The 26,605-nt window shown below is 41.1% G+C and overlaps 2 protein-coding genes across 3 annotated transcripts in view; both read left to right on the top strand.

The window, feature by feature from the left end:
• The window catches only part of enpp2 (ectonucleotide pyrophosphatase/phosphodiesterase 2), a 48,185-nt gene extending 44,447 nt beyond the window's left edge, over positions 1-3,738 (top strand). For both annotated transcript variants that reach the window (XM_074683588.1, XM_074683587.1), the window contains exon 25: positions 929-3,738. In XM_074683588.1, coding sequence (XP_074539689.1) covers positions 929-1,099 — 171 coding nt within the window. In that variant the 3' untranslated portion in view covers positions 1,100-3,738. The remainder of the gene's footprint in view (positions 1-928) is intronic.
• A 5,414-nt stretch (positions 3,739-9,152) lies between these two features.
• nod1 (nucleotide-binding oligomerization domain containing 1) lies at positions 9,153-25,714 on the top strand. The gene is made up of 12 exons (XM_074684515.1): positions 9,153-9,313; positions 11,933-12,131; positions 12,267-12,441; positions 15,289-17,101; positions 19,945-20,028; positions 21,364-21,447; positions 21,560-21,643; positions 23,690-23,773; positions 23,857-23,940; positions 24,018-24,101; positions 24,183-24,266; positions 25,146-25,714. The coding sequence occupies exons 2-12, from the start codon at positions 11,955-11,957 to the stop codon at positions 25,216-25,218; spliced, it is 2,826 nt and encodes a 941-aa protein (XP_074540616.1). The 5' UTR covers positions 9,153-9,313; positions 11,933-11,954; the 3' UTR covers positions 25,219-25,714.
• The last annotated feature ends 891 nt before the right edge of the window (positions 25,715-26,605 follow it).

Raw genomic sequence — 26,605 nt, 5'->3', positions numbered from 1 at the left:
TCATGAGCATTATTAATGTCTCTTTACACTACAGACCAGGGGTCTGCAACCTTTACTTTCATAAAGAGCCTTTTTGCCTCAGCTCACCTGCATCAAAGTCATTCAGAAGCCTCAAAATATACTTTAACTTCACAATAAAGTTGAAAAAAGTGTATAAAATTCAATGCGTAGTAAAAATCTAGTAAATACTTAACGAAACAAGAAGTTTTTTGTGTTTATAGAATTGTAGATGTGATGTCTCAGTTTTTAATTTTTGACAAATTTGCAAAAAAAATTAAAAATTAAAAAAATTGGTTATATGTATTTTTTCCAATTTGCAAACTTTATGAAAGTTAATCAGCTGCAACTTTTTTCAAAATTTTGAAATGGCAAAAATTTGCAAAATTAGAAAAGGAAATTTTAAAGAATGCGCAAAAATTTGCAAAAAAAAAAAAAATCCCAAATTTTGAAATTTTAAAAATGTGCTACATTTACAAAAGGGGAACATTTAAAAAATAAAAGTTTAAAAATTGACCAAAAAAAAACAGGATTTAAATGATTTGCAAAAAAATTTGAAATTTGCAAAAAAAACTGTAAAAATTTGTAATATCTTAAAAAAATCTTGACTTTTTCTAAATTTGGTAAAATGTATAAACTTGCAAATCTCAAAAAAAAAAAAAAAAGAAAGTGTCATTGCAAGAGTTGATGAATATTTAGTTTAAATGTTCATGCATGATTTCATTTAGTGTCAATGTCTTCAATCATCACTTCCCTCTTTAAGAAAAATAAAAATTCTTTATCAGAGCCGCAGGTTACAGACCATGTTTGTTGTTAAAGACATTTGTCATTCAGTCATTACAGTATGACACCCCTCTGAATGACCTCACAACCTGCAGAGACCTTACAATAATATCACATATTGAAACACTCTTTGTCTGGCCCCCTGCAGAGTTCAGAGGAGGAGTCTCGCTGGGTGGAGGACCTGATGAAGATGCACACGGCTCGAGTCAGAGATGTAGAGATCCTGACTGGCCTGGATCTGTATCGCAGAACCACACGGAGCTACGCTGAGATCCTCTCACTGAAAACGTACATGCACACCTATGAGAGTGAGATCTAATCCCCAAGCAGGCCCTGTTCACGTCACTGATCTTTTTCATCCGTGGTGGATGTTTGTGGTATAATGAAGAGGTGAGATCCTCTCTGGTACACTGACCTACAGCAGATTTAGCTCCCGCTGGATGTTACATAGCATCCACTCTGTGGTTTCTTCACTGAGCGTTTCATTTCATTCATTAGCCTATCATTTCTTAGAGCTTTAACACCACTAAGCTACTCGTGGACTGTATGAAAGGTGGATGGTGACTATCCTGTCTACAAAAGTGAGGCCAAAACTGTTGCTAACAGCTTTTGCTGCTGATGCACTTCAAATTTCACTACTCATCTCTGCTGCTGGACAAAAAGACTGGAAAATTTGAATTAATGTGTTCATAATGCATGCAGAATCCTGTGACTGAGGTAGATGATAAATCTGTCCATTAGGTAAACAGATCAATGTTGTCATCTATTCATTTTATACATTGGTTCATACATCAGTGATGTTTTCCAACGTCCTCAAAGGTGAGTTAAAATACTTTCCCATAGTTAAAATCTGTCTGTAAAAGGATGAGGTCATCGCATCAGGATCTCTTAATTGGTTCATGACACATCGGGGAGGCAGGTCTCAAACACCAAGGACTGCCTTAAGCCCCGCCCTCAAAGGCCTCCAGAGGGCTAGCCAATCAAAGTAAAGGGGGCTTGTGGAGCAGGGAACCTTAAAGAGACAGCAGCTAAAACAAAGTATGACAGGGGCTCAAATACGTTTTGTTTTGTTTTGGTTTGGTTTGGTTTTTTAGCTGTAAATCATGTACAGACACTACAGGGGCACCAGAGGAACTTAATAAAGACTAAAAAGAATCAGAGTACCCCCTCTTTAATCAGCTGATTTTCATGCAACAATGCACAATTTCAAAAACACATCTTGAAATCTTCACTTGACATTTCACTTTTACCAAAGTTGATCTGTGTTTAGGTGAGAATCAATATTGTGTTTTATAAAGATCAAAATTCAAGAAGGTGTAGCAACCATGACGTCACAGGTATTCACAGGGATGTTCATACTTAACATGAGGCATTACACAAGCCTGAAAAAAATGTAAATGGCTGATAAATATATTTGAGTGATCAAAAGTATACTGAAATGGCATTTCATACTCCAGTCAGCCAGCAGAGGGAGTTTCAAATGTTTTGGCCTCACTTTTGTGGAATTGATGTCATCCATCTTTTTTATTCAGTCCATGAACCTTCTGTCTGTCACTTCCTGTACTCTTGTGGACAAAAGAGGGATTGAAAAACATGAAGACATCCTTCACGGTGCAAACAGCAGACAGGGAGAAACCTTTTTTTTTCAAGCAATGTAACAAAAAGAAAACAGGCTTTTAACCAAACACGTTAAAATTTAGTTATATGATCCCCCAATGTGTTTTTAATTAATCACATCACGAAAAACAGGCTGATGCTCTGGAAGGATAATTTACAAAATCCACAAGCACACCTTCTCCCTTTACAGCCAAGACATAGCTGGGTGTCTCCATGAAACCTGTGGTAAAACTGACACAAAAGGTCAACCCACTGTGATCCACGATCCGTCCTGAAACAAAGAAATATGCTTCCAGTTCAAAGTTTAGGTGCTGACAGGTGTCTGTCCTCTACATAATAAATGCACATATGAGGTGCCAGGTAGTGCCTGTAATGGAAGGCAGAGCAGAGTGACACACAGCAGACAGACGGTGAGGAGTTTCTTGAAAAAGTTTCACTTGTAGATATAGGCCCAAATGTAATCCACACTTAAAAATTAGATTATCAGCACAACTATAGGTTATTCCTAAATGCTACTTCTTAGCTTCCTGATTGGGTCGAGCTGGACTGGATTGATTACGTCTAAGACTCTATGACACTACGCCAGCTGACGAAGTTTAGTAGAGAGAAGAGAGGTCTGTGTTTTTCTCTGCTGAAAACAATTTCTGTGATTAATTTTGTAGTGATGGTGGACACTGGAGCCTAACTGTCAGATAGAAAAAGAACAGAAGAGCAGACTAACACGTTGGCTAAACTGTTTGTGCTAATGTTGATTCCAGCCCACAGTCAGCAGTTATTCTGCAGAGAGTCTATCAATAAAATGAAGAGTGAGGTTACGTTAGTTCTGCTTGGTGAGGTTGGAGTTGGTAGATGAGCTCTGGTAGGACAGAACCAGGATTCACTAACATTACACGTTACAGACACGTCACAGCAAAAGGGGCTGAGAGTAGAGCTAAATATAGCCGGTTACTAAACTAAGGTACAAACTGACAAAGTGTACTTGCCACGATTCAAAGTGTAGCTCTACCTAACTCTTGATAAATACCTTACCATGTGGCGTTGTATCTGGTAAAAAGTTGTCCTGAACAAAGAAAAGTAGAGTTAAAAAGAAGATCTGATCTCCATTCATTTCCAAAACAAACACATGCCTTGTTAAGAGTCACGTCTTCACGACAGTGTGTGCGAGACTCCGGGCCAAAAGGTGGCACTGCATTTTAATTAAAACAGGTCCTCCTAAATGCATCGCCAACCGACATGATGTGGCATCTATCTTCCTGCACGCATGTGCATCAGTGTGGATATGTTTTAGAGTTCTGTTGGACATTACGGCTGTGGAACAAACAGAACATGTCTCAGTATTTCTTTTATTTGACTGCTCTTTTTCTTTACCTAAGCTCTCTCTGTCTCTTTTTTTATCTATGTCAATCAACCACAAGTGCCCTCTCTCTACTCTCGCTTGTGCTCATGGCAGCTTGAGATGACAGATATCTGTTTGTTTGTTTGTTTTTTAACAAACTATTGGTGCTTTATAACTTTAAAATAAAATAAAAATGGATATTTTATTTTTTTCAAGATTATGGATTTGAAAAATATAAAAGTGTTTAACTTTTTATTTTCCTTAATAAAAATACATGATAAATAAAACCACAGACTGTAAATAAGACCTGGAAAATGCACAGCTCCTGTCACATTTGGACCTCTGAGAGTCATGAACATGTCTTCAACATTCAGTGGACTGTCTACATTTATAATCTTTCATTTCGGGGCAGTTTACTCTCGTGTCCCCCAAAAAGTAATTACACCATTACATTACAGCTTTCTTCTGTTTTGTTTTTGTATGGTGCATAAAGCTCAAAGTACATAGTCTAATAACAACAATTTAGAGTCTTCATCACACTCCAGAGACAGGCTCTGCGACTCATGCTCATCCGTTCGCTGTGTGACACTGACCCACTCTTTGGCATTAAGGTCTGTCATCACACTACATCTCCAATGTTTAAGGTTCCCTGTTGTGTTCCCTGGAAACAACACGTCCTTCAATCGTGTCAATGAAGTGAAAATGCAATGTTGTTTTGTTTGTGTTTTTTCTGAGTGTGTGTGTGTGTGTGTGTGTGTGTGTGTGTGTGTGTGTGTGTGTGTGTGTGTGTGTGTGTGTGTGTGTGTGTGTGTGTGTGTGTGCGCAGAGTGCATGCTGGATTCTGGATATTTTCTGTGAGTGTGTTTGTAATGTTGTTGACCTTTTGTTTTGTGTCAGTAAAGTAAAAATAATGTCAGTGGTGATGATTTTTTTAAGTGTTTTAATGTTTTTCCTGAAACATGTACCACCTGTGAGACTGTCCTATTTATGCTTTCATCACAATAAACGAGTATTTTTACTACATGAGACAAAGTCTGACTGTTACTCTGTGGACTGCACTCAGCAGACACTCACTACTGCCACCATGTGGACACCAATCGAAATTGCTCCAGGAGTAAAAAGAAAAAAAGTTTTTCCCTGAGATTGGTTTAACCTCAGGTGGTTTCACTGAGTGCAACAAAAAAAGTCTGTAATGTCAAGGTGTGTGTGTGTGTGTGTGTGTGTGTGTGTGTGTGTGTGTGTGTGTGTGTGTGTGTGTGTGTGTGTGTGTGTGTGTGTGTAAAATGGCTGAACCTGAGGCTGTTTTAGAGGAATGCCAGCGGTTTGATCTTAATCAGCTCCTGGGGTAAACACGTGAGTACAGCAGACTAAGAACAGTTTCCACCACCTGCTGAATGTTGCGTAGGACTCACAAAATACCTGGATGTAATCTTATTGACGTCACCTGCTGGTTTTTCAAACAGAATTATTTGGGCTCATCAAAGGTGCTGATCTGGATGCTTTAGGAAGTCTGGGGACTTTCCCCTGAAGTAAAGAAACTGTCAACATGTACATAAACAACTCCTAGGCCATTCCACAGAATCAGTGTCATCTTCTTGATGTTACTTTTTAGAAATTACATTACATTTCTCTGTTTTCAACTCAAGATCTGATAATAAACACACTGAACTACTCAAAATTTGTAATTGTTAATCTCAGACAGCTTTATTTCATGTTTAATAAGGTGCAGAGATGGTTGCATTTTTTGTAGTCCTGTCAGTCATGTGATATCTTAAAAGCATGTTTAAGCTTGGTTACCTACATTCACATTATGAAACTGATCTTCAATCTCAGAAATTTAAGTCATTAAAACTAAAATGTAAAAATCCTAGAATTACATTAATTAATATTCACACTAATAAATCAACTGACTGGGGACTGCAGGACTTTACTCACTCCTACTCAGCATGAAATAATCACAAACCATAGACTGAGTAAAATATGGATGTAGTCTCCACAACATCACCCGTATGTTCCTGAAACAGTGAAATGAAACCAATTGATAGACAAGAGCATACTGTATATGATGCCAGCTTTCTTTTCTATCAGCTACAGGTTACCTGTCAGTCACGTGAGCTGAGCTGTGTCTCTGATTGGACAATCATACTATCCTAATATCTTCTAAACCGCAGAGTTAGAAACAAAAATCACCCTCCGTACAGTGTGTCCTGATAGAGAAATCAACATTTCAGACCCAAGCTGTTTTTTGAACCAGACTGTAAATATGTTTTTGATGCTGTAAAAGTCTGTTTTTTTTTGTGGCTTGGTGTGTGTGTGGTTTCTAGTCTTTATGCTTTTTTTTTTTCATTTTTCCAAACCAGATGTTTCCCCTTGGTACATACATGAAATATAGCCACGTGGAGTTGATGCTAATAGCATATTGACACTAAGCACATTACAGTGCTGTGATGTGATTTTAAAAATAAATAATATCAAAAAATAATTGAGGGAAACAGAACTGAGCTGAGATTGTGACCCCCTCAGTCATAGCTGAAATATCATCAGATACACAGGAAAGTAAATGAGTGAACTCACTTTTGGCCTTCCCATGACCTGCAGAGGATCTGATGATGCTACTTTCTGTGGAACATGTGACTTGTGGAATGTTCCAAATTTTTCAGAGAGGGTGATGTGTCAATAACAGGCCTGAGTGAAAAAAAAACAGGGACGACAATGAAATGTGAATTTTAGCTTAAAGGGGCTGTGAGGAGTTTGAAAGTGATCTTAAAAAAGTCTCCCTTCTAGATGTATGCCTGATCCTAATCCACACTTTAAAATGAGATTATCAGCACCAATATTACTGGTTACAGGTTATATTAAACTGCTGCATTTAGCTTCCAGATCAGGTCAACCAGGACCGGATTGATGTCTCTATGACAACACCACGCCGGCTGATGAAGTTTAGTAGAGAGAAGAGAGATCTGTGTTTTTCTCTGCTGAAAATGATTTCTGTGATTAATTTATTAGTGATGGTGGACACTGGAGCCTAACTGTCAGACAGAAAAAGAACAGAAGAGCAGAAGAAAGAAAGATGGAAGAGTGAAACAGCCCAAGCTAGAGGCTAATTAGCCTCTAGCTTGGGTTGTTTCACTATAACACAGGTGCTAAGCTGTTTGTGATAATGTCCATGACTGGCAGGACATAACCAGGATTTACTAAAGTTACAGATTACAGACACGTCTTTAGCTGCGCTAAATGTAATCAACTACTAAACTTCATACAGACTGATGGTGTTTACTTGTTGTCAAGTTAGCCTACAGATACATTGGAGTACTGGGCTAACGACGTTGCTATCATATAACTTGCTGCTACAACGTTTGCTTGATGTCACATTTCAAACTGTAGTGATGCGTAACTGTACTGATAAATACCTTTCCTCAGTGCGTTGTATGCAGTAAAAAGTTGTCTTGAACAAAGAAATTTTTTTACAATTCAATCTCCATTTAATTCCAAAACAAATACACACCTTACTAACAGATATTTATGACAGTGTGCGAAGACTGGGGGCCAGAAGGTGGTCAGGCAGTCCAATTAAAACAGATTCTCCTCACAGCTGCTTTTTTCCTTTTTTTTTCTTCGTTTAAAAAAAAAAAAAGATAATCTGATAGTTATATATCGTAAAGTTGTCAGAATAAGGAGAAACACAAATGCGTAAAAAAAATACTGAATTTATGAAGGATTTAAATAAACATATCATGGTAAAATCTAATTTAAGGAAGTGGGGGCAGGCAATAATTTTTTTTTATCATGCATTTATACATTTTATTACCTCGGGACACAAATGGCACAGGTTCTCCTGCAGAAAAAATAAATAAGACAAACAGTAAGAAAAGGACAGAAGGAAAAACACCCACAACCCCTTCTCCAAACACAGACACAGATCACTGATGGGCACCTCCAAGGCCTCTGAGCTCGGCTGCTTTTTAACAGGAGGAACAACCGGTGACCTGCACCAACTCATCAATAACAAACCTTTGTTTCAACTCAGAACAACTCACACACACCTGAGTCTGACAAGAAGAGGAAGTAACTGTCCTGTATAACAAAGTGATCAGCACACACACACACACACACACACACACACACACACACACACACACACACACACACACACACACACACACACACACACACACACACACACACACACACACACACACACACCCAGAGGGAGAGAGAGAGAGATAGGAAGACCTGGGAACTAAACCACAGGAATGTGACTCGTTTCAGCTCCAGCTCCTTTAAATTACACTTGACTGAAGTCATAGATGTTTAGTTCACCTGGGAAATAAAGCTTTGGGAAGTGTTTCTGACTCCATGGGATGAAATTCTTAGAAACAAAAAGAATTACCATCAAAAAAATCAGCCTAAACATGGAAAACTTGGTTGATTCAGACTAAATGAATTCAGGCTAAAGCATAACATGAAACTATTCCAGAGGAATTACAGGCACAAATACCCATGAATGTTAAACATGACTTTTAAATAAAGAGAATTGAAGTAGAAATAGGAAACACTGTCTTTCCTCTGTTTCTCAGAGTGTTGAATAAAGTCTGGTATAGCAACAGTAGCTTTCTGCAGAAGTATCACACTCCTTTCCTGGCATCAGAAGGATCAGACTCTACCTGACACAACAGGCCACGCAGCTTCTGGTACAGGCCCTGGTGATTTCACTCAACGACTCCTGCAGCCATCTTCTGACAGACCTCCCTGTGTGTCCATTTAAACCTTTACAGATTACCCAGAATGCAGCAGCACATCTGGTCTTTAACTAGCCCAAAACAGCACATGTCACCCAGCTGTTAATGTCTCTACACTGGCTTCCAGTGGCAGCTCCAATCAAATTCAAAGCTCTTCTTCTGGCTTACAAAACATTGACAAGAACAGCTCCTGCCTACCTGGGGTCCCTCATCCAGGTCTTACACTCCAGCGCGGCTCTGAATCTCAAGCCAGACTCTTCTCCTTTGTTGTGCCCAAATGGTGGAATGAATTACCTAACTCTATATGATCCACAGAGTCCCTTTCTTCTTTAAGAGATGTCTAAAGAAAAAAATTAACTCTAAATTCTTGCCAGAAAACCCAGGTATTGGTACCAGGTCTTAATAATCATGGTAATCTATAAATAAATAAATACAAAAAAACAAAACAAAACAAAAAAAAAAAACAATGAAACTGTACCGGGTAAGTGAATGATGTTCAAAAGGAGCTCTAATGGTTAAATCAGTCTTTATATTTGCTTTATTTGTGCTTGTATCCATCTGTGCAGCTTTGAATATAATCGGAATCCACTTTTTTCCGCAGGGCCCTGAATGCAGCACGCTGAGCTTGTGAAATAGTGGAGAGAACTGACGCACTGAGTCAAACACACTTTCGCTTCCTGAGTCAATGACAGGAGCTTCAGCAGCGGATCATGGGGTGATGAAGTGTTCAACAAACACAGACGGACCGTTTGTTTTTACAGCTTCAGTTTCTTTTTTAACATGAAGCCATTGATCTGAACACGCCCTGTTTACGGCTCTGTGGAGTGGAGGAAACACAATGGTAAGATTCAGTCCTCTGAAGTAGGGTTTGTGTCTATGTTTGGTTTCAGTTAGCTTTGTGTGTGGAAAGCAGGAAAAACAGATGAAACGATGAATCGATGACAACAAGAGCATCTGTCTTCATTAGTTTGACCTGTCAGTTAAACCAGATGTTTCTCTGGTTACCTGCAGCTGTCCACTGGATGTACAGAGACACATCTGATCTTTATAACCCGCTGACTTTGTGGGTTAAGACAGTTTGAAATCAATTCAAGTAGTTCTGGTAATTTTACCCAGTCAAGGTGTGCCATTCAGAAAATAGGCACGGACTGTATAAGAAACCAGGAACAGATAAAAAACGAAAACCACGAACGATTTAACTGACTTTTTTGGCATCGTTTTGAAACTTTTTAGCAGCTGAAATTTTAAAATATGTCCATCAGAAGTTCTCCATGTGCTATATTTACTGTTCACCTTTACGTTGTCAGTTACACAAATATCATTTATGACAACATCATCTATAATATGATAGCCAACACCGTCTCACATCATGTCGTAAGTTAATTTTTCATATTTGACACACTTCAGGACGTCTAAAATAGACTTTTATCACAACGATGACAAAAGACCTTACCATAGTCTGTAAGAATTTTTCTTTCTTTCTTTCTTTCTTTCTTTCTTTCTTTCTTTCTTTCTTTCTTTCTTTCTTTCTTTCTTGACATAAAAACCCATGTATTAGATAGAATAAGTAATGACAATACCAAAGAAAGTGTTTAATTGATGGAAACAATTGACTTGAAAGTAAAACATTACGGTTTCTCCTGGGATGTGCAAGATGTTCTGAGTCTCTTTGGTTCTCTATATGTTTCAGTTTCAGTTCTTTTTACAGTTTATGATAACATATATGATATTTAGTCTATTATTACTACACAATGTACAATAATGCAATTTCCTTTACTATTCTATTACATGCTGCAGTTTGACATCATGGCAACTATGCGTCAGGTCCTTTACAGACAACATGAATGAACCAGGGAGAGTTAACAGTTAAAGTGTTTTATTTAAAAAAAAAATGCTAAAACTCTGACAGTTGTTTGTCTCATTTTCCAGCTTAGTTAATTGATGAAAAAAAGTAAATCTTAAAATTTTTTGATTTAACTGAAAAAAATCATGAAATGTTAAAGCCAATTGGTAAAAAAAAGTGAAAGTGAATAGTAATACCTTAAGACATCTTGAAACACATTATATTTCTAAGACATAAATGATAAAGATTCAGTACACACAGAGTGAAATATTCTCACTGTTTAATTGTGATGAATAAGATGTGATGACCCTTTGTTCATCCACAGTGGGGAAATCTACAGAGTTACAGCAGCAAAGGAGAAAGTGCACTGTTAAAATCACAACAATGACAATATATCAAAGACAGTAATTAAGAGTTTTTTTCTGTTTACATTTTCACAGCCCAGCTCTCAAGACCTGACAAAAAAAACAGGCGGCGCACAGAGAAAACAGTTTTTATAAGTTTTATTCTTCCCTTATTTAAATGCAAAGATCAAAAGACAACAAATAGTGCAATGCCACAGACTGACGCCACACAACCCACACCTCACGTCTGAGACTTCATGACAGGCCACCCGTGGGATGATGAGCAGAGACTAAATAGCCTGCACCTAGACCAGCGGTGTCTGCCCAGGTGCAGTGGAACACCACCCAACAGCATCCTGCAAAGACAAATGAAAAGAGATGGCCCACCAAAACAGTAGACCCTGCTAGTGGGAGTGCCGTTGCAACATATTGAACAAAACATAAAGGTAGGGACATAAGAGGTGGGACATGTTGTCCATCAGAGACGGAAGCTTGGGTATCATTCTCCTGTCAGCCTCCACCTCCACAGTCTCCAGAGCAGTCTTTCTCTCCTTTTTCCTTTGCTCACAGCCGGTGAAATCCTGCCGACATGGCATTTGTTTCCGGTCTTAGCTCTGTTAATGGGGTCCCTGGGAATAGCATGATACTACTCTGCTGGCATTCCCTCTGGTGCTGGGTTAGCACAGCCAGCTTGTCCACCTTAGTGGGGATGAGTCTTACATTCACGTAACAATGGATGAGAGGACAGGGCACAGTCTTCTCTTCTTAGCGCTCTCCACAGCACCAGTACGTCATCTTTGCCTCTTTCTCCTCATCTTGTGGGGAACATCTAGCCTAGCACCAGTTAGCATCGTTATGCAACAGGATGCTGACATTTGAACTTGTGTTTAAAAAGTGTGAGCATGTTTACGTGTAGGATCTGGGACACACAGTAACAAAAGTAATAAAAACACCTCTGCAAACGCAACCAGCTTGGGGTCCATGCCCAGCAAATGAGCCTTAGAAAGCAATTACAGGTTCCACACCCAAAGATGATGAAAAAAATGAGGAAAAAGTAGAAAAAATAAGGACCAGAAAGAGAGCAGCCACTTGTAGCAATTTACAACTTCAGCCTTTTTACTATATTCTATTTTTATGAGATGCTGAATTGCTGAGATACTGAGTTGTATTAATCTTTTAAAATGTTAGTGCCTTTATATACTTGTGTTGATATACCCTGATATAATATAGGTATAATGACAGTGTGGTACACCTGCGCTCTGTTGTTCCACAGACGTGACTGTCCTGCAGTAAACATGGCTCCGATGAGAGAAGTCAGGGTGTCGTGCCTGAATGTCCTGACCTATCACAGAGAGCTGCTAGTGAACCGGCTAAGGAGTGTTCAGTGCATCCTGGACAACCTGTCGGCCTCCGGCTTCGTCTGTGAGGAGGAGGTCGAGATCATACAGCGAACAGCGACCAAGCCGGAGCAGGTTAGAAAATCAGAACATTTTTATTTAAAAGGTTGTTTCTAACTATTGTGCTTCATTTGTGTCATCAAATTTATAAAATGACAAATATTTGTACTGTTGAAAACATTCAAACTTAGTCATGCTGTATGTTTCCAGGTGCGTAAAATCTTGGAGCTTGTCCAGTGCAAAGGGGAGGAGGCCTGTGAGTTCTTCATGTACATCATTTATCAAGTTCCTGATGCATATGTTGACCTCCAGCCTTTGCTGCAAGAGATCAACTACAACCCAAGCCATGACGTATCACTGCTAAAAGTGGTTAACACAGACCCCAGTAAGTACAACAGCCATTTATCATGCTCCTGCCATCTCATTGATTTGTCTTTTATCAGCCCAGAGAACAAATTAATCGAAGCATAAACGATTCTGATTGGTTTGAGGTTCACAAAGTGTTAGGATAAAGAAGCTTCTGTTGGGATGCAAATATCTCAATTTACACCTGGTATTGTTCTGACTGCAGCCTAAGGTCATCAAACCACAGATGGAGTCTCTTTTTGTTAGTGCCATTGTATTGTGTGCAAAATACTTCATGATGGGGTCGGAGAGAGAGATAGAGACAAATAACAATATCAACACAAATGAGCTGCAGACAGTAATGATGGAAGTGTGTGGAATATTTCCAGGAACTTTAGATTTATGCAGATTTAGTCCTCTGGATGCCTCTTATATAAGCATTTAGAAACAAGGTGTTGAAAGTAGGGAAAGGAATAAAAGCTTGAATCAAAGCAGCTGGAGACTGTCAGGTCAAAAGAAGGGGAACCAGAGAAGCCTTCAAATCAAGTGAGCTCAGGAACTAACAAAAAGGTCTATGGCAGTGTTACCCAACCCTGGTCCTGGAGGACCCCTGCCCTGCATGTTTTAGATGTTACCCCACTCCAGCACACCTGATTCAAATGAATGGCTCGTTATCAGGCTCGAGCAGAGCTTGATGACAAGCTGATCATTTGAATCAGGTGTGTTGGAGTCGGGTAACATCTAAAACATGCAGGGCAGGGGTCCTCCAGGACCAGGGTTGGGTAACACTGGTCTATGGTCAACAGTCTGAGCCTTTAGCAGTCTAAGCCTATAATAGTCTGAGCCTACAGGAGTGTAATGCTGCGTTTCCACCAAGCAGTCCGGGTCGGTTCAGTACGGTTTGGGACGGTTTGGTACAGTTAAGCCGGATCCCGTTTGCATTTCCACAGCAAACTGTGCCCTCTCGAGGTGGGCGGCGTGTAAGCCGGATGCTGGAAGCCGCAACTGTTCAACAATAGCGCGACGCCATAGCAGCTTACCCCGCTATTAAATCCAACAAAGAAGAAAAACGCGACACAGTAAACAAAGAGCACGGATGGAAGACATGCAGCATTTTGTCCTCTCTGTGATTGGCATGTAGCTCTTTGATGCAAAGTGCAATCAAGCTTCGTTTCAGAGAAGTCTGTGTGCCACCAGGAGAAATACAGCAGCTGTCGGGGTAAGTCACGATTCTTTTGACCAATCAACGGTCTGCAGTGTGTTGCTCCACCTTCTTAGAGCGGATCAGTTCAGTCTGGCACCCATACGGAAAGGTCCCAAAAAAGTGGGACCGCTCGTCTCGGTTTTTAGGGATCTGTCCTGGGTTGAGTCAGTGGAAACGCCACAAAATGCGCGCCATACTGAGACGAACCAAACCTGTCTGCTTGGTGGAAACGCGGCTTAAGCCTATAATAGTCTGAGCCTACAGCAGTCTGAGTTAATATCTGAGCCTATAGCAGTCAGCGCCTATAGCAGTCTGAGCCCATAAGCAGTCTGTGCCTATAAGTAGTCAAACTAAGATCTGGTTCAAGCCTGATCCAGCTCTAACAATAAGCTTTATTAAAAAGGAAAGTTTGATTTCTACTTTTTAAAGTAGAGATGGTGTCTGCCTCCTGGACCCTGACTGATAGATGATTCCAAAGAAAAGGAGCCTGAAAACTAAAGGCCCAACCTCCCAGACTACTTTTAGAGACCCTGGGTACAACGAGCAGGCTGCATGCTGGGAGCTCAGTAACCTAGGGTGATAAGGGTGCTGCGAGCTCTGTGAGTTAGAATGACCCAATGCTGTTAAGCGCGTTGAAATTCAGAAGAGGAATTTTAAACTCTATTCAAGGTTTTATAGGTAACCAGTGTAGAGACACTAACACTGGAGAGATGTGCTCTCTCCTCCTGGTCCATGTCAGTACCCAAGCTGCAGCGTTCTGAACCAGCTGAAGAGTCCTCAAAGACCTATTAGGACAGCCGGATAAAAGAGAGTTACAGTAGTCCAGCCACCAAAGCATCACTGAGACAGGATTGACTCCCAGATATCAGGAAGTATATTCATGTGTTACCTTATGGAAGGAAAACTACTCGAAGCCTAAATAGTTGGTTTAACATTTCCTGCCTCTGACCAGAAAGCAGGCCAAGGATCAAGACTTAAGGGTGACCAACAGATACTGGACTCACTGAGATATTAAGTAGGTCAGAAGTCATTCATTTTCTCTTTTACATCTAAACAAGCTGACTCCTGTTCATTCTTTGAGTGACTCACCCTTCAGGCAGGACACAGGAGTAGCATGATTATTTTCATACTCCGAGACTTCCTCCTCTTAAAGATTCAACAGATCCTTTTGGTTCATTTTTATATTTTCACTGTGTTCACTTGAGAAAGAGCTGAGCTGTGTTTTATTTGTTCTCAGCTTTTTGTCAATCCTTCACTTCCTCTTTACTGAGGTCTCACCCTGCTTTCATCATACACCACAGAATAAACGGCCTCTATCGATGACACGGTTAGCTGTGTTTGGTAATCATCAGTTGCAGTCAGAAATATTAATAAAGAAATAAATGAAGAATAAATCAATAATTAATACTGCACAAGTTAAAAGAGTTCAGCTTTTATATAAACCTCTTAGTTAAATCAACTTAACTTAAGCCAACTGCTTCCAAATAACTGAGATTTGCTGCCGTCTTCTTCTTCTTCTTGTTTCAGGAGCTTTTTTTTTTTTATTGCCTTTGTCTTTCCACCACACAATAATGTCTTTTGAGAGAAGTGGGGTTAAATGTTTCTGATTCATCCTTTTTTCACTGATCCACGTGATTTGGGAGTGGAACGTGACCCACTGACTCACAGCCTGTGTCCTCTCAGTCAGCAGGTACTGTGAGAAGCTGAGGCAGGAGATGAGCCGGGACACCAGCTTCATCATGTCATACGGGCAGAAAGAGGAGACCCGCCTGGAGGACCTGTACACGGACACTCTGATGGAACTGTTAAACGACTCTAATGAAAGTCTGGGCTTCCTGGAGAGTTTGGACCAGCTCCTGGAAGACAAAGCAGTTTTCAACCCTGAGGGTGAGACCGTCTACGTGATGGGGGATGCTGGTGTGGGGAAATCTATCCTCCTGCAGAAGCTCCAGAACCTCTGGTCCAAAAAGGAGCTCCACACGGACGCCATTTTCTTCTTCAAGTTCCGCTGTCGGATGTTCAGCAGCTTCAAGGAGGCCGAGCAGATCTCCCTCAGAGACCTTTTGTTCAAACACAACTGTTACCCCGACCACGATCCAGATGACGAGGTGTTCGACTACATCCTGCGCTTCCCTCAGAAAGTTATTTTCACATTTGACGGCTATGATGAGATCCAGGAGGATCTTGATCTGATTAATGTCCCTGAGGTGGTTTCTCCAGAAGACAAGGCCCACCCTCTGCAGCTCCTCCTCAGCTTACTCTGCGGCAAACTACTGAAGGGCTCCCACAAGGTCCTGACTGCCCGCACAGGGATTGAGATCCAGAGTAAGGTGATCAGGAAGAAGGTGACGCTGCGGGGTTTCTCCCCATCTCATCTGAAGGCTTACATCAATCTGCACTTCAAGGACCAGGAGCACAGACGGCTGGTGGCGGTGCAGCTGGATGCCAGCCCCCACCTCTGCGGCCTGTGCTCCACCCCGCTGTTCTGCTGGATCGTCTTCAAGAGTTTTAGGCACCTGCACAGCATGCACGACAGTTTCCAGCTTCCTGAAACCTGCATCACGCTCACTGACATCTTCCTCATGCTGTGCGAGGTCTTCCTCAGCCGCTCGGCGTGCCCTGCGCCGTCCCTGCTGAAGAAAAGCGCTCGCTGCGTCTCAGAGACTCTGAAACAAGGGCTCAGGGTGCTCACAGCATTTTCTAAACTGGCTCTTCAGGGGATGGAGAGAGGAAGCTTCATCTGCAGCCAGGAGGAAATCAGCGAGTGTGGCCTGACAGAGGAGGAGCTGCCGCTCGGCTTCCTCAGACCTGTTTGTGACTTTGACTCTGACGGGAGCCCTGGCTCATTTGAGTTCCTCCACGTCACCCTGCAGTCGTTCCTGGCTGCATTTGCTCTGGTGCTGGATGAGCAGACTGCTCCCAGCTCCATCCTTAAGTTCTTTACAGAGTGCAGCAGGAAGGCAGAGGCCTCCTGTCTGTGTCTAGACTCCTGCGGCAGGGCTTCCTCGAAGCCCAGCGAGAAGAAGCCGTTTACAACTAATGAACACCTTCAGTTTACCAATCTGTTCCTGTGTGGACTGCTCTCTAAGGCCCACACCGCGCTCATGGGGCATCTGGTGTCTCCTCTGCTCTTAAAAAAGAAGCGAGCGTTGCTCAAATCCTACCTGTCCACCAGCGTGAAGTTCCACCTGAGAGGCCTCTCCCACTATAACAGCGATGAAGGCAAGAAGGTCCACGTTCTACCAAACTTCCTGTGGATCCTGAGGTGCATCTTTGAGACGGGGAGTAATTACATCGCTCAGATGACGGCTAAAGGCATCACAGCCAGCCTCATCAAGCTGGGCTACTGCAACGTCTTCTCAGGGGACTGCACCGCCATCAACTTTGTCCTGCAGCACAGGAAGAAGCTCCTGGGGCTGGACATGGACAACAACAACATCAGCGACTATGGGGTGAAGCAGCTCAGGCCCTCCTTTTGTAAGATGACGGTAGTCAGGTAAGACCTGAACCCCAGAGGGACAGGACTCAGATACCAAGAAGAAAAAAAACATAGAGAGTAGGGGAATCTAGGTAGTAGGTTCCCAAATCTATACAACAACATCCACACACCCTCAGAAAACTGTCAGATATTTTCAAACAACAGGATTCATACCTTGTGTGAAAGCTCCCATAGTATTAAATCAGTCAGACTAAGAGAAGATCTGAGGCCTTGTACTCATGTAGCAGTGTGTTTTCCAAAGTGAATACTCCCCTTCATTCATTTTTGAAAATACTTTGGTCCACACGTAACCAGGCAAATCAGCCAATGAGTGAGGCTCAAAGCATGCCAAACCCATCTGTGGCAGCGTTTTCAGGTGTGATACCAGCGCCAGCCAATCCTAAGCCCCGTTTCCACCCAGCTGTTCAGTTTGGTTTGTCTCGGTACGGCGTGCATTTTGAGGTGTTTCCACTGACTAATCCCAGGACAGGTCCCCAAATTACCAACCCGTACCATCCCACTTTTTGGGACCCTTCTGTTGGCAAACTGATCCAATCCCAGAAGGTGAAGCTAGAAACACTGCAGTCCGTTGATTGGTTGAAAGAATCATCACTTCCTGTGTGACAGAAGCTGTATTTCTCCTGGTGGCATACAGCCTTCTCTGAAACAAAGCTTAAATATTCTTTGTAACAAAGAGCCACATGCCAATCAAAGAGAAGACAAATTGCTGGATGTCTTCCATCGTTGCTCTTTGTTTACTGCGTTGCATTTTTCTTCTTTGTTGGATTTATTAGAGCTGCACTGTGTTGTGCTGCTTTGGCGTCCCACTTTCATGTAACTGATGCAGCTATTGTCATCCAGCTTACATGCCGCCTGCCACAAGGGGGCATGGTTGGCTGTGGAAATACAAACAGGACAAGGCTTCACCGATTAGACCTGAACTAGACTGTTGTAATAAAATCTACCTGGTTCTCTAGTCGAACAGCTCCCAAAGATCACAAGAAGAGGATCTATTGCTCAGTTCAGCATTTATTCTGGTCACACAGAATGAGCCCCGATACCCATGGGCAATGGGATTTTATAACAATCATTGCTACGCCCCTTCAGAGGTTGAGTTAAACTAAACACCTGAGAGCAATTAGCCAAAAAAACATGACTGACACCACTGTCTCAACCCACAGCTGGTGTCAGTTTACAGAGAGATGTGCTGGATCAGAGCATGGAGCGAGGAGGCTGGGTAAAAGTTTACACAAGGTCAGAGAGACCTCAGACACAAGCTGGAGACAGAAGCTATCCTTCTATCTGCCAGATAAACATACTTCAACCCTGGAACTGTACAAGAACATAAGACTAGATAAGTGCTGAGCTAGGTCAATTAAGTGGAAACAGTGCTAGATTGAACCCCCTGCATTCAGTTGTGACGTTTGAGAACCCAAGCCCCCAGCTTTCATCTTACCATGTGTGGATTATGAAGCTGAAATGAATCATGTTCTAAATGATGTGTACTTCTACATTTTCTGTTAGGGTCTCAAACCAAACCAAAGTCTATCTGCCTTCACCTTTCATAAAGCCTGGAGCATCTGAAACTCAGAGGAAAAGAAATGTAAACAGATTCTGTGCTTCAATAAGGAAGTTCATTAGTGTGCAGTATCATTACTTAAAGACAGAGGTGAAGTCAAAGAAAGACATTCATCTGTAATTACACCTCCTCTAAAGTTCTGAGTAGAATAGTGTTTCAGGAGTGTGACATGGCGTGTTGGAGTCCAAGACGGTAAAAGTCTTCAAAAGTTCATTGGGTCATTTTCTGCTTTACATTAAAAAAAAAAAAAATCAATAACGATAAAGATGAATGCTTAGACAAGTTACCCACATCCACCTTCATAATCATTCATATTGCATCAACTTTTTAATTTAAATTAGTGCTATCAGGCGATTAATCTAATTAATTACAGCATTTGTGATTAATTATTCTAATAATTAAACAAATTAATTAATCTACTTAATCACATTTTAATCTCATATCTGCTTATGTCCCAAATAAAGAATTTGAATTCTAGGACATTGCAAAATTTTAGTGCACAACTAATCAAATGAATACACGAATAAGAGAAGATTTGTAAATCCACATTTTTTCATTTTGATTGCATCTGTTTACTGCATCTATAGAAGTAAGTCATGTTTTTCAGCGAGGGGACACAGGGTCTGAGTGAGCTTGTCAATCAAAATCCTGCTCATAAACTACTGTAGGTAAGAGCGGTGTGCTCTTTGGATGAGAGCTCAGCATGGATATGAGGAGAAATGTGAGATGACAGAGACACAGAGAGACGCTGCAAGTCAGAAAAGTTCAGGCAGCTCACGCTCCATCTGATGTGATGTGATGTGTGATCGTGAGAAAGACAACAGAGATCATAGAGAGGATCAAAGGATGGAGCGCCAAGATGAACGTGACCAAAAAAGTACATTTTGGATCAAAAATTGGAAGAGAGACATGAAAGAAGAGAGTCCACTCTTCTAAGGTAGTTTTGGTGTTTTCATTGTCAGAGAAAACAAGATTATTTGGGTCTTTAAGATTGTTCAAAGTGCTCTGAAAATGGCAGGCAGCCAATGAGTTAATTGTGTTAATTTTCATAATGCATTAATTTGCGTGTGTAATTAATCTAATCAACGCGTTACAGTGAGAGCCCTAATTTAAATACAAAAACACTTGTTAGAAGAAAAAAACTCAGAATGAAAGAGAAAATAATCTGAGATTTCCCCTTGCAGATGTAGTTTTTGTAGTAAGCGTGTGTTAATTATTGTAAAGTAATTAAAGTAATTGTAAAGGAACGTTCAGACGGACTCATCAAACCTTTCCTCTGCAGGTTGTCGGTCAATCACCTCACTGACAGCAGCATTCAAGTGCTGGCTGAGGAGCTGTGCAGGCACAAAGTCGTGAAGTACCTGGGGTGAGCGCACGAGACGGTCAAGTCTGCATTTTCTCATTTACAGAACTTTGATCATTTTGATTTTTGAAACGTAAGTTTAATCATGTTTAACCACATTTTAAAAACACAGTGCACAGATTTTTTAATTTTGTAATCTGACCCCCTGAGCATAGACTCATCTCTGGAACAAGTTGGGTCTGAAGATGGTGAATTGAACACTTGAAAAATACGAGTACAAGTCATAGTTAGGTCTTCTCTGTCAGGAATTCTCTCTTCAGGAGAGGATCCTTAAAAAACTTGAAAACTCACAAAGGACCAAGAAACACAAGGAGAAACAGAACAGCAGACAGCCAACACAGAGACATCGTACCAATGAAAACAATGAACTGACAGAGGAACTCAAGAAACAGACGTAATAGACAGGGGATCAATCAAACAGGTGTGAAATGAGACACAGCTGAAACACATGAGGAGCATTCAAACAGGAGAAAAACACAACGATTGACAACTTTTCTTGTGTCAAAATTTCTTAAAAGGCATCAAATTTTTAGACCTCTTTGAGTCTTGGAGGTCACCTGCACTGCAAAAAATGAAATTCAAACAAGTTTTTGTCTTATTTCTGGTGAAATATCATCTTTTTTTCACTTAATCTGAGCCAAATCAGCTGACATGTCCAGAAAAAAAACGATAATTTCGAGATATTAAGAGACATTTATCTTTTTATACTACAAATATTTCTCAGAATGGGCCCAAAAAATCTCAACAAAGCCAGGTTTTATTTTTTATTATCATAACTGGCAGAAATGGGCTTCCATAGATTTTATTTAGCAGCATACAAACAGAGAATGTTTCCACATTTCTTTGTTGAAGACAAAACCAGGAAAAAGGCAGTATCATTGAAGGCAGATTAATCCAGGAAACACAGCAACATGTGACCAAAGGTAGTCTGATTTTGTATGCATCAGCTAAATGAAGTATCTTCAACCTTTTTTTGTGTTTTCATCTGTTTTTTTTTTTTTTTTTTCTGAGTTGGCCTGTCAGTGTGCTCCCACAGCAGGGAGTCACTGGTCCCCAGCATTGCTAATTTTGGGGCCATAAGATGAAACGTTTGGGAACCCCTGCCTTAGAGAGACACTGAAGTTCTGGCCTCTCTGGTCTTGTGAAGCCCCTGACATGCTAAGAGCCACATTCAGCCTGAGCAACAAGTCAACAGATTTTACCAGTGTGGGTCCCTGGGCCTTTGATTTGTTGCTTGTTTTGAGGATATAAAGGGAACTTTCACAAATTTATTTTGGTATGCTCCTGAAATGATTCATCTATCCTGCTCCAGACCTTCATCTGTCCCTCTGTCCCCAGGCTTTACAACAATCACATCACTGATGTTGGAGCAAAGCTCGTCGCTCAGATCATTGAAGAGTGCCCAGAGCTGCGAGTGCTCAAGTATGTTTGTGAACATTTTCTTTATCATTCTGTCAAGTTTGAGTTTATCAAGTCAGTGACTGTAAAATAAGTCTCAGTCCTTTGACTGATAACCCCCATACTCTGTCCCCAGGATTGGCAAAAACAAGATCACAGCTGTTGGAGGAAAGTTTCTGGCCAAGGCGATTCAGAAGAGCACGTCTATATTTGACGTTGGGTGAGGCTGCTGCTGAAGATCCCATCATGGGGAATGTTTTAATGTGCTGCTCTTACAAAACAGTGAAATCAGAACCACAAACCTGTTTTACTAACCTTACTTAATGAGTTATGCTCATATTAAAGAGGGGGTATTGTGTTTTTTTTTTTGTCCTCTTGTGTGCCCCTGTAGAAGCCTAACATCATCTATAGCTTGAACAACCCTACTTTTTTTTTTAGTTAACCCTAATTTCAGCCTCTGTCAGAAACACTTTGTCTTAGCTGCTGTCTCTTTAAGGCTCCCAGTGCCACAAACTCCCTTCCCTCTGATTGGCCTACCCTCTGGGGGCCTGTTGGACAGACCTTGGTGTTTGAGGCCCGTCCTTCTAACATGTCATGAACCAATAATGAGATCCGTTTTTTGATGACCTCATTGTTTCAGCAAGTCTACTGAAGATCTGGTGTTATTTTAAGAACGGAGCATTTTGATCAGGGATTTCTACAACACGCAAATATGTAAAGGTTTGAAAATCTGTTCACATCTCGTCTGAACTTCCAGCATTGTTACTTTAGATCCAATTTTTGAAATTTGGGATAGCAGAATACCCACTCTCTAAAGAGCATTTACTGTATTTGTAAGATGCTTTTTGCTTCCAGTAAGTTCATGAATAAAAGCTTTGGAGTTTTCTTACAGAGTGCTTCAGGTGTAAGAAGGAGGAAGTTATCATGCAGAGTCTGTAATTGATCTCCTGTGTTCTCGGCGTATCAGGCTACAAATCCAGACCTTTTTTTGTGACCTCTTTCGACCTCTTTTGTGATGAAAATGTGTGATGCTGCACTCTTAAGCCAACCTGACTCCACAGAGAAAAGAGAAATGTTCACTGAGCCTTACAAAGCATGTACTCGGTGCTCTTTTGGTCTCATTCTGCGTCTTTGTTTGGGTGAATTTAGTGAATGAAGTGCTCATTTCAGATCAAACTGTGCTGTGATTGTACACAACAAACACTATTGATGCAGCTGATGACCTTTAAACCTCTGTTTTTTTTTCAGTGGAGCTTGGTGTCCTTAGAGTCAGTGCAGTGGCTCCTCACTCTCCAGAGATCCTTTGTGTAAAGCTGTGAGGATCTTAGATTGAATCATGGCTTGTATTTAGAGTGAACAGCCTGGCTCCGCCTTTTACCATTGTACAGTTTTGTAGCCATAATACCCCCGTCATTGTGCCGCCAGAGTCTGCTCAGTAGAGAACCTGATCGGGGTCCAGTAAAAAAATATGTTGTTCTTTGAGAGTCTACTCTCTTCTTGGCTCTCCTCCCCGTCGTATCTTACTGTTCCCAAAAAAACTACACAAGAACAGCTGTCAATCTTTGTCAAATATGATGTTAAACCCCTTTTTTAACCTCCATTAACTAATGAAAAAGAAACTTTTCTGAAAAAAGAGGACTTGAACACAACACAGCCCAATAATATCTTCATATCACCACAGCATACATGTATTTTTTTTTTTTATTTGACCAGAGCCCATCTGGATTGACTGGCGAGACAGAGTTTTTGACTTATACTGCAGCCAGCCACCAGGGGGAGCAGGTTTTGTGGTCACCTCAGTTGACCTCCATTTGTTTTTGACAGTCTGTGGTTAGAAGCTTTCATTAGCATGAGCAGCTTTTTTTCCTGAAAATACTGAAGCAATTTTTTTGTCCAATATCTTGTGAAAACAGTCTTTTTAGATGTAACATGAGCCATATTTACCTGACTATTCCAGAAAAATGTCTTATTTTAAGGTATTAAAAACTAAAAATGACACCTGAAATGGTGAAATCTACCAATGAGGTGGGAAAAATTCAGTAAATCTGTTTTTGTATGAAGATAATATTCTTATTTTAGAACATAACAAGACATTTCTCTGGACCTGTCAGGTAAATGTGGCTAATATCGAGTTTATTTGGAATTTTTTGACAGAAAATAAGATGTAAACACAGCTTGGATGGCTTTGTGCAGTGTGATGAGTCAGTCTAAGCTAAAGAAACTGGTAAACACAGAGGGTGAATTAAAGAGGAGCTCTTTTCTTCAGGATGTGGGGAAACAGCATAGGTGATGAAGGAGCAGAAGCGTTTGCAGAAGCTTTGAGGCAACACCCGAACCTTACCAACCTCAGGTGAGACCCCACAAAGACTCACCGTCCTCCCCCTGAATCAGACTCACTGATTGATCAAAGCCTCCTGTCCCTCTTTGCTTTAGCCTCTCAGCTAACGACATCACATCTGAAGGAGGGAGGAAACTCGCTGAGGCGCTGAAGGAGAACTCTGTCCTCAGGATATTCTGGTAGGCAGGTTTGGAGATGTGTTTTCAGTCAAACCATGCTCTCTCTGTGCTGAATCCTGTCTCTGCTGCTGCTGCAGGTTGGTGCAGAACGAGCTGGCTGATGATGTAGCTCCACAGCTGTCTGAGCTGATCCAGGCAAACACGGGGTTGAGCCACCTCTGGTACGGACACACATAAGTGTTATCTCCTATGGGGTCACACACTGATTGATAAATTCACTCTTTCTCTGCATTTCTCTGCAGGTTAATCAACAACCAGTTCACAGTGACCGGGATCAGACAGCTCTCTGAGGCCCTGGCTCACAACACGGCCATCAAAGAGATCTGGTGAGGAGCTGTTTGTCCCTGTCACTCTCTGGGTTTTTTTTCCCTGTAATAAAACAGTGTGAAGCAGATGTTGTCCCCTTAGCTGTCAAGTCTCACGCTAAAAGTAACATGTTTTACCCCTTTTTCCCGCCGTCCTCTTGTATGAGTATTCTCCTGTAGTAAAACTAAGGCTGTCAATTAAAATATTTGATCACAATTAACTAATTAATTGGATTTGGATTGGACTTAATTGGATTATGGATCACAACAACAGATGCATTGTCAAACAAGCATTTTTGGTCAGAAAGAAAAAGATAAGCCCTGTGATTGACTGGCGACGAGTCCAGAGTGTACTCCGCCTCTCGCCCAATGACAGCTGGAATAGGCTCCATTCACCCGCGACCCTGTACAGGATAAGTGGTTCAGAAATTGAATGAATGAATGAAAAGGTAACTCCCTGGACACTTCACACTTAAAAAAAAAAATTCTCTCACAGAATGTATCTGCAGCCCCTGTATGCTCGGCCAGCAAGTGGTATTTGAGGACGTGGTCCCACCAGCAAACTGTGCTTAATCACGCTTCAACCCTTGAGCCCAGCTCGTTTGGCTAGTGTGACATCAAGTGTGCCATGCTTAAGCAGGATTCACTTCTCTGCTGTGTCGTAGCTTTTCAGTTTTAAGATAATTAAAATTGCTCTGCATATCCAGAAGTGTAAGCATATAGATGTTAAATTGAAGAGGCCCCAGGATGGAGCCTTGGGGGACTCCACATCTTATTTTGTCTCCTCAGATGTACACATGAAAGATTTGTGTGTGGTATTGACGTAAAGTGTAACATAGTGGCACTGAGGGAATAAGAAGTGTCTGAATGTGTGTGACGGTGCCCGTTGTGTCCCTGCAGTGTCAAAGGAAACCAGCTGACCGAAGAGGAAGAGGCGCAGTTTGAGGCAGAGAAACGGCTGCGCTTCCACTGACTCGGCCCTCTCAGGGGGTGTGTTACGTCCTGACGACAGAAGGGGTGTGTTCACTGTTCACCTCTCGCTGTGAGTGTTTACCGTAAATTCGTTTCACTGAAGATGAAACTAACTGAGCAGGAAATGGTACGACATGTTCACCTGTGAGTTTCCTGGGCTTCAGAGAAGTGTGGCACTGTTAACAGAACTGTAAGGAGAAAAAAGGAAGTGGCAGAAAGGAAGAGGACAGAGCAGGGACTTCCCTCTTCATAGGCCTCTATGTAGACTCTCAGCACCTGGTGTTATTTTTAAGGAAACTTTAATGTTATCATATTTAATATTTGACTGTTTAATGTTTTAATGTGTGATTCAGGAATATGGATGAAGAATTCATTCTTATAACATAAAGTGCTTCTGTGCAAAACCCCTGTGTAGAAATACAGACAGATGGAGGAATAGTTACGTATATTAAAGAGGGGGTACTTTGCTTTTTTAAAACTGTATTTTGTCCCTTTGGTACCCCTGTACGAATATTTACTTGATTTATAGCTCAATAAAATCTGTTTTTCTCACACTAGTGTTTTATAAACTCTTATTTTAGCCTCTATCTGATCAGTTTAAGCTGCTGTCTCTTTAAAGCCACGAAGGGTATCCTTATGTGATGCCCTAATCATTTCAGAAATCTCATAAAGGTCTTCTCTTGTGAAGATCTGCTGCTAATTTTAGAACAGTGTTTTGATCAGTTTACAGATTCAGAGATTTCTCCAGCATACGAACATGTAGAGGTTTGAAAATCCGCACACGCTCAGTCTGAACACCCAGCTTTGGTAATTAAGATCCATGTTTACAACGGAGCAGCAGGATACCCCCTCCTTAAGATAAAACCATGATCTGGGTCTGTGATGAGTCTGTAACTTTATAAAGTTTTAAAGTTACACATTGTTTCATTGTCATTTTTCATGTAGTTAGTCCAGTTAAAAGAGTCAAATTCTTGAATTTCAGGGATCAGTTATTTTCTGCCACATAAAATACAATAAATGTCTTTTAAACCGTTGAGTTGTCCACAGAGAGACACGAAGGAGGACACAACACAAAGTGTAATGCTAATTTTAAACTTTTTTTTATTCTTTCTAAACTCTTTCTCAAGATGCTAAAAGGGCAAGAACATGCAAAAACCCAAGACCTGAAACAGCAACAGTGCAGTGTGGTGTGCCTCAAGGCTCTGTGCCGGGACCTATCTTATTTTCCTTATACATTCTGCCCTGTTGGTCATGTACAGGTCGGGAGGACTAAAAATTTCCTCTAGATTTAATCTGATAAAACAGAGCCCCTCAGAGCCTCGGGTAGCTCCGTGGTCTGGGTTGCCAAAAACGAATCCACAAAGTCCTGGTGTCTTTTTGTCATGGAA

Source organism: Halichoeres trimaculatus, unplaced genomic scaffold (assembly GCF_033239565.1).
Source record: "Halichoeres trimaculatus isolate MK-OKI-2021-1 unplaced genomic scaffold, fHalTri1.1 fHalTri1_scaffold_12, whole genome shotgun sequence".
NCBI lineage: Eukaryota > Metazoa > Chordata > Actinopteri > Labriformes > Labridae > Halichoeres > Halichoeres trimaculatus.
The sequence above is the reverse complement of the archived record's forward strand: the minus strand, read 5'-3'. Positions and strand labels throughout refer to the sequence as shown.

Coding starts and splice junctions, on each gene's coding strand:
- nod1 (XM_074684515.1), top strand. CDS start 11,955: ATGGCTCCGATGAGAGAAGTCAGGGTGTCGTGCCTGAATGTCCTGACC. Junction 21,448..21,559: donor CCAGAGCTGCGAGTGCTCAA/GTATGTTTGTGA, acceptor CTCTGTCCCCAG/GATTGGCAAAAACAAGATCA. Junction 24,267..25,145: donor ACGGCCATCAAAGAGATCTG/GTGAGGAGCTGT, acceptor GTGTCCCTGCAG/TGTCAAAGGAAACCAGCTGA.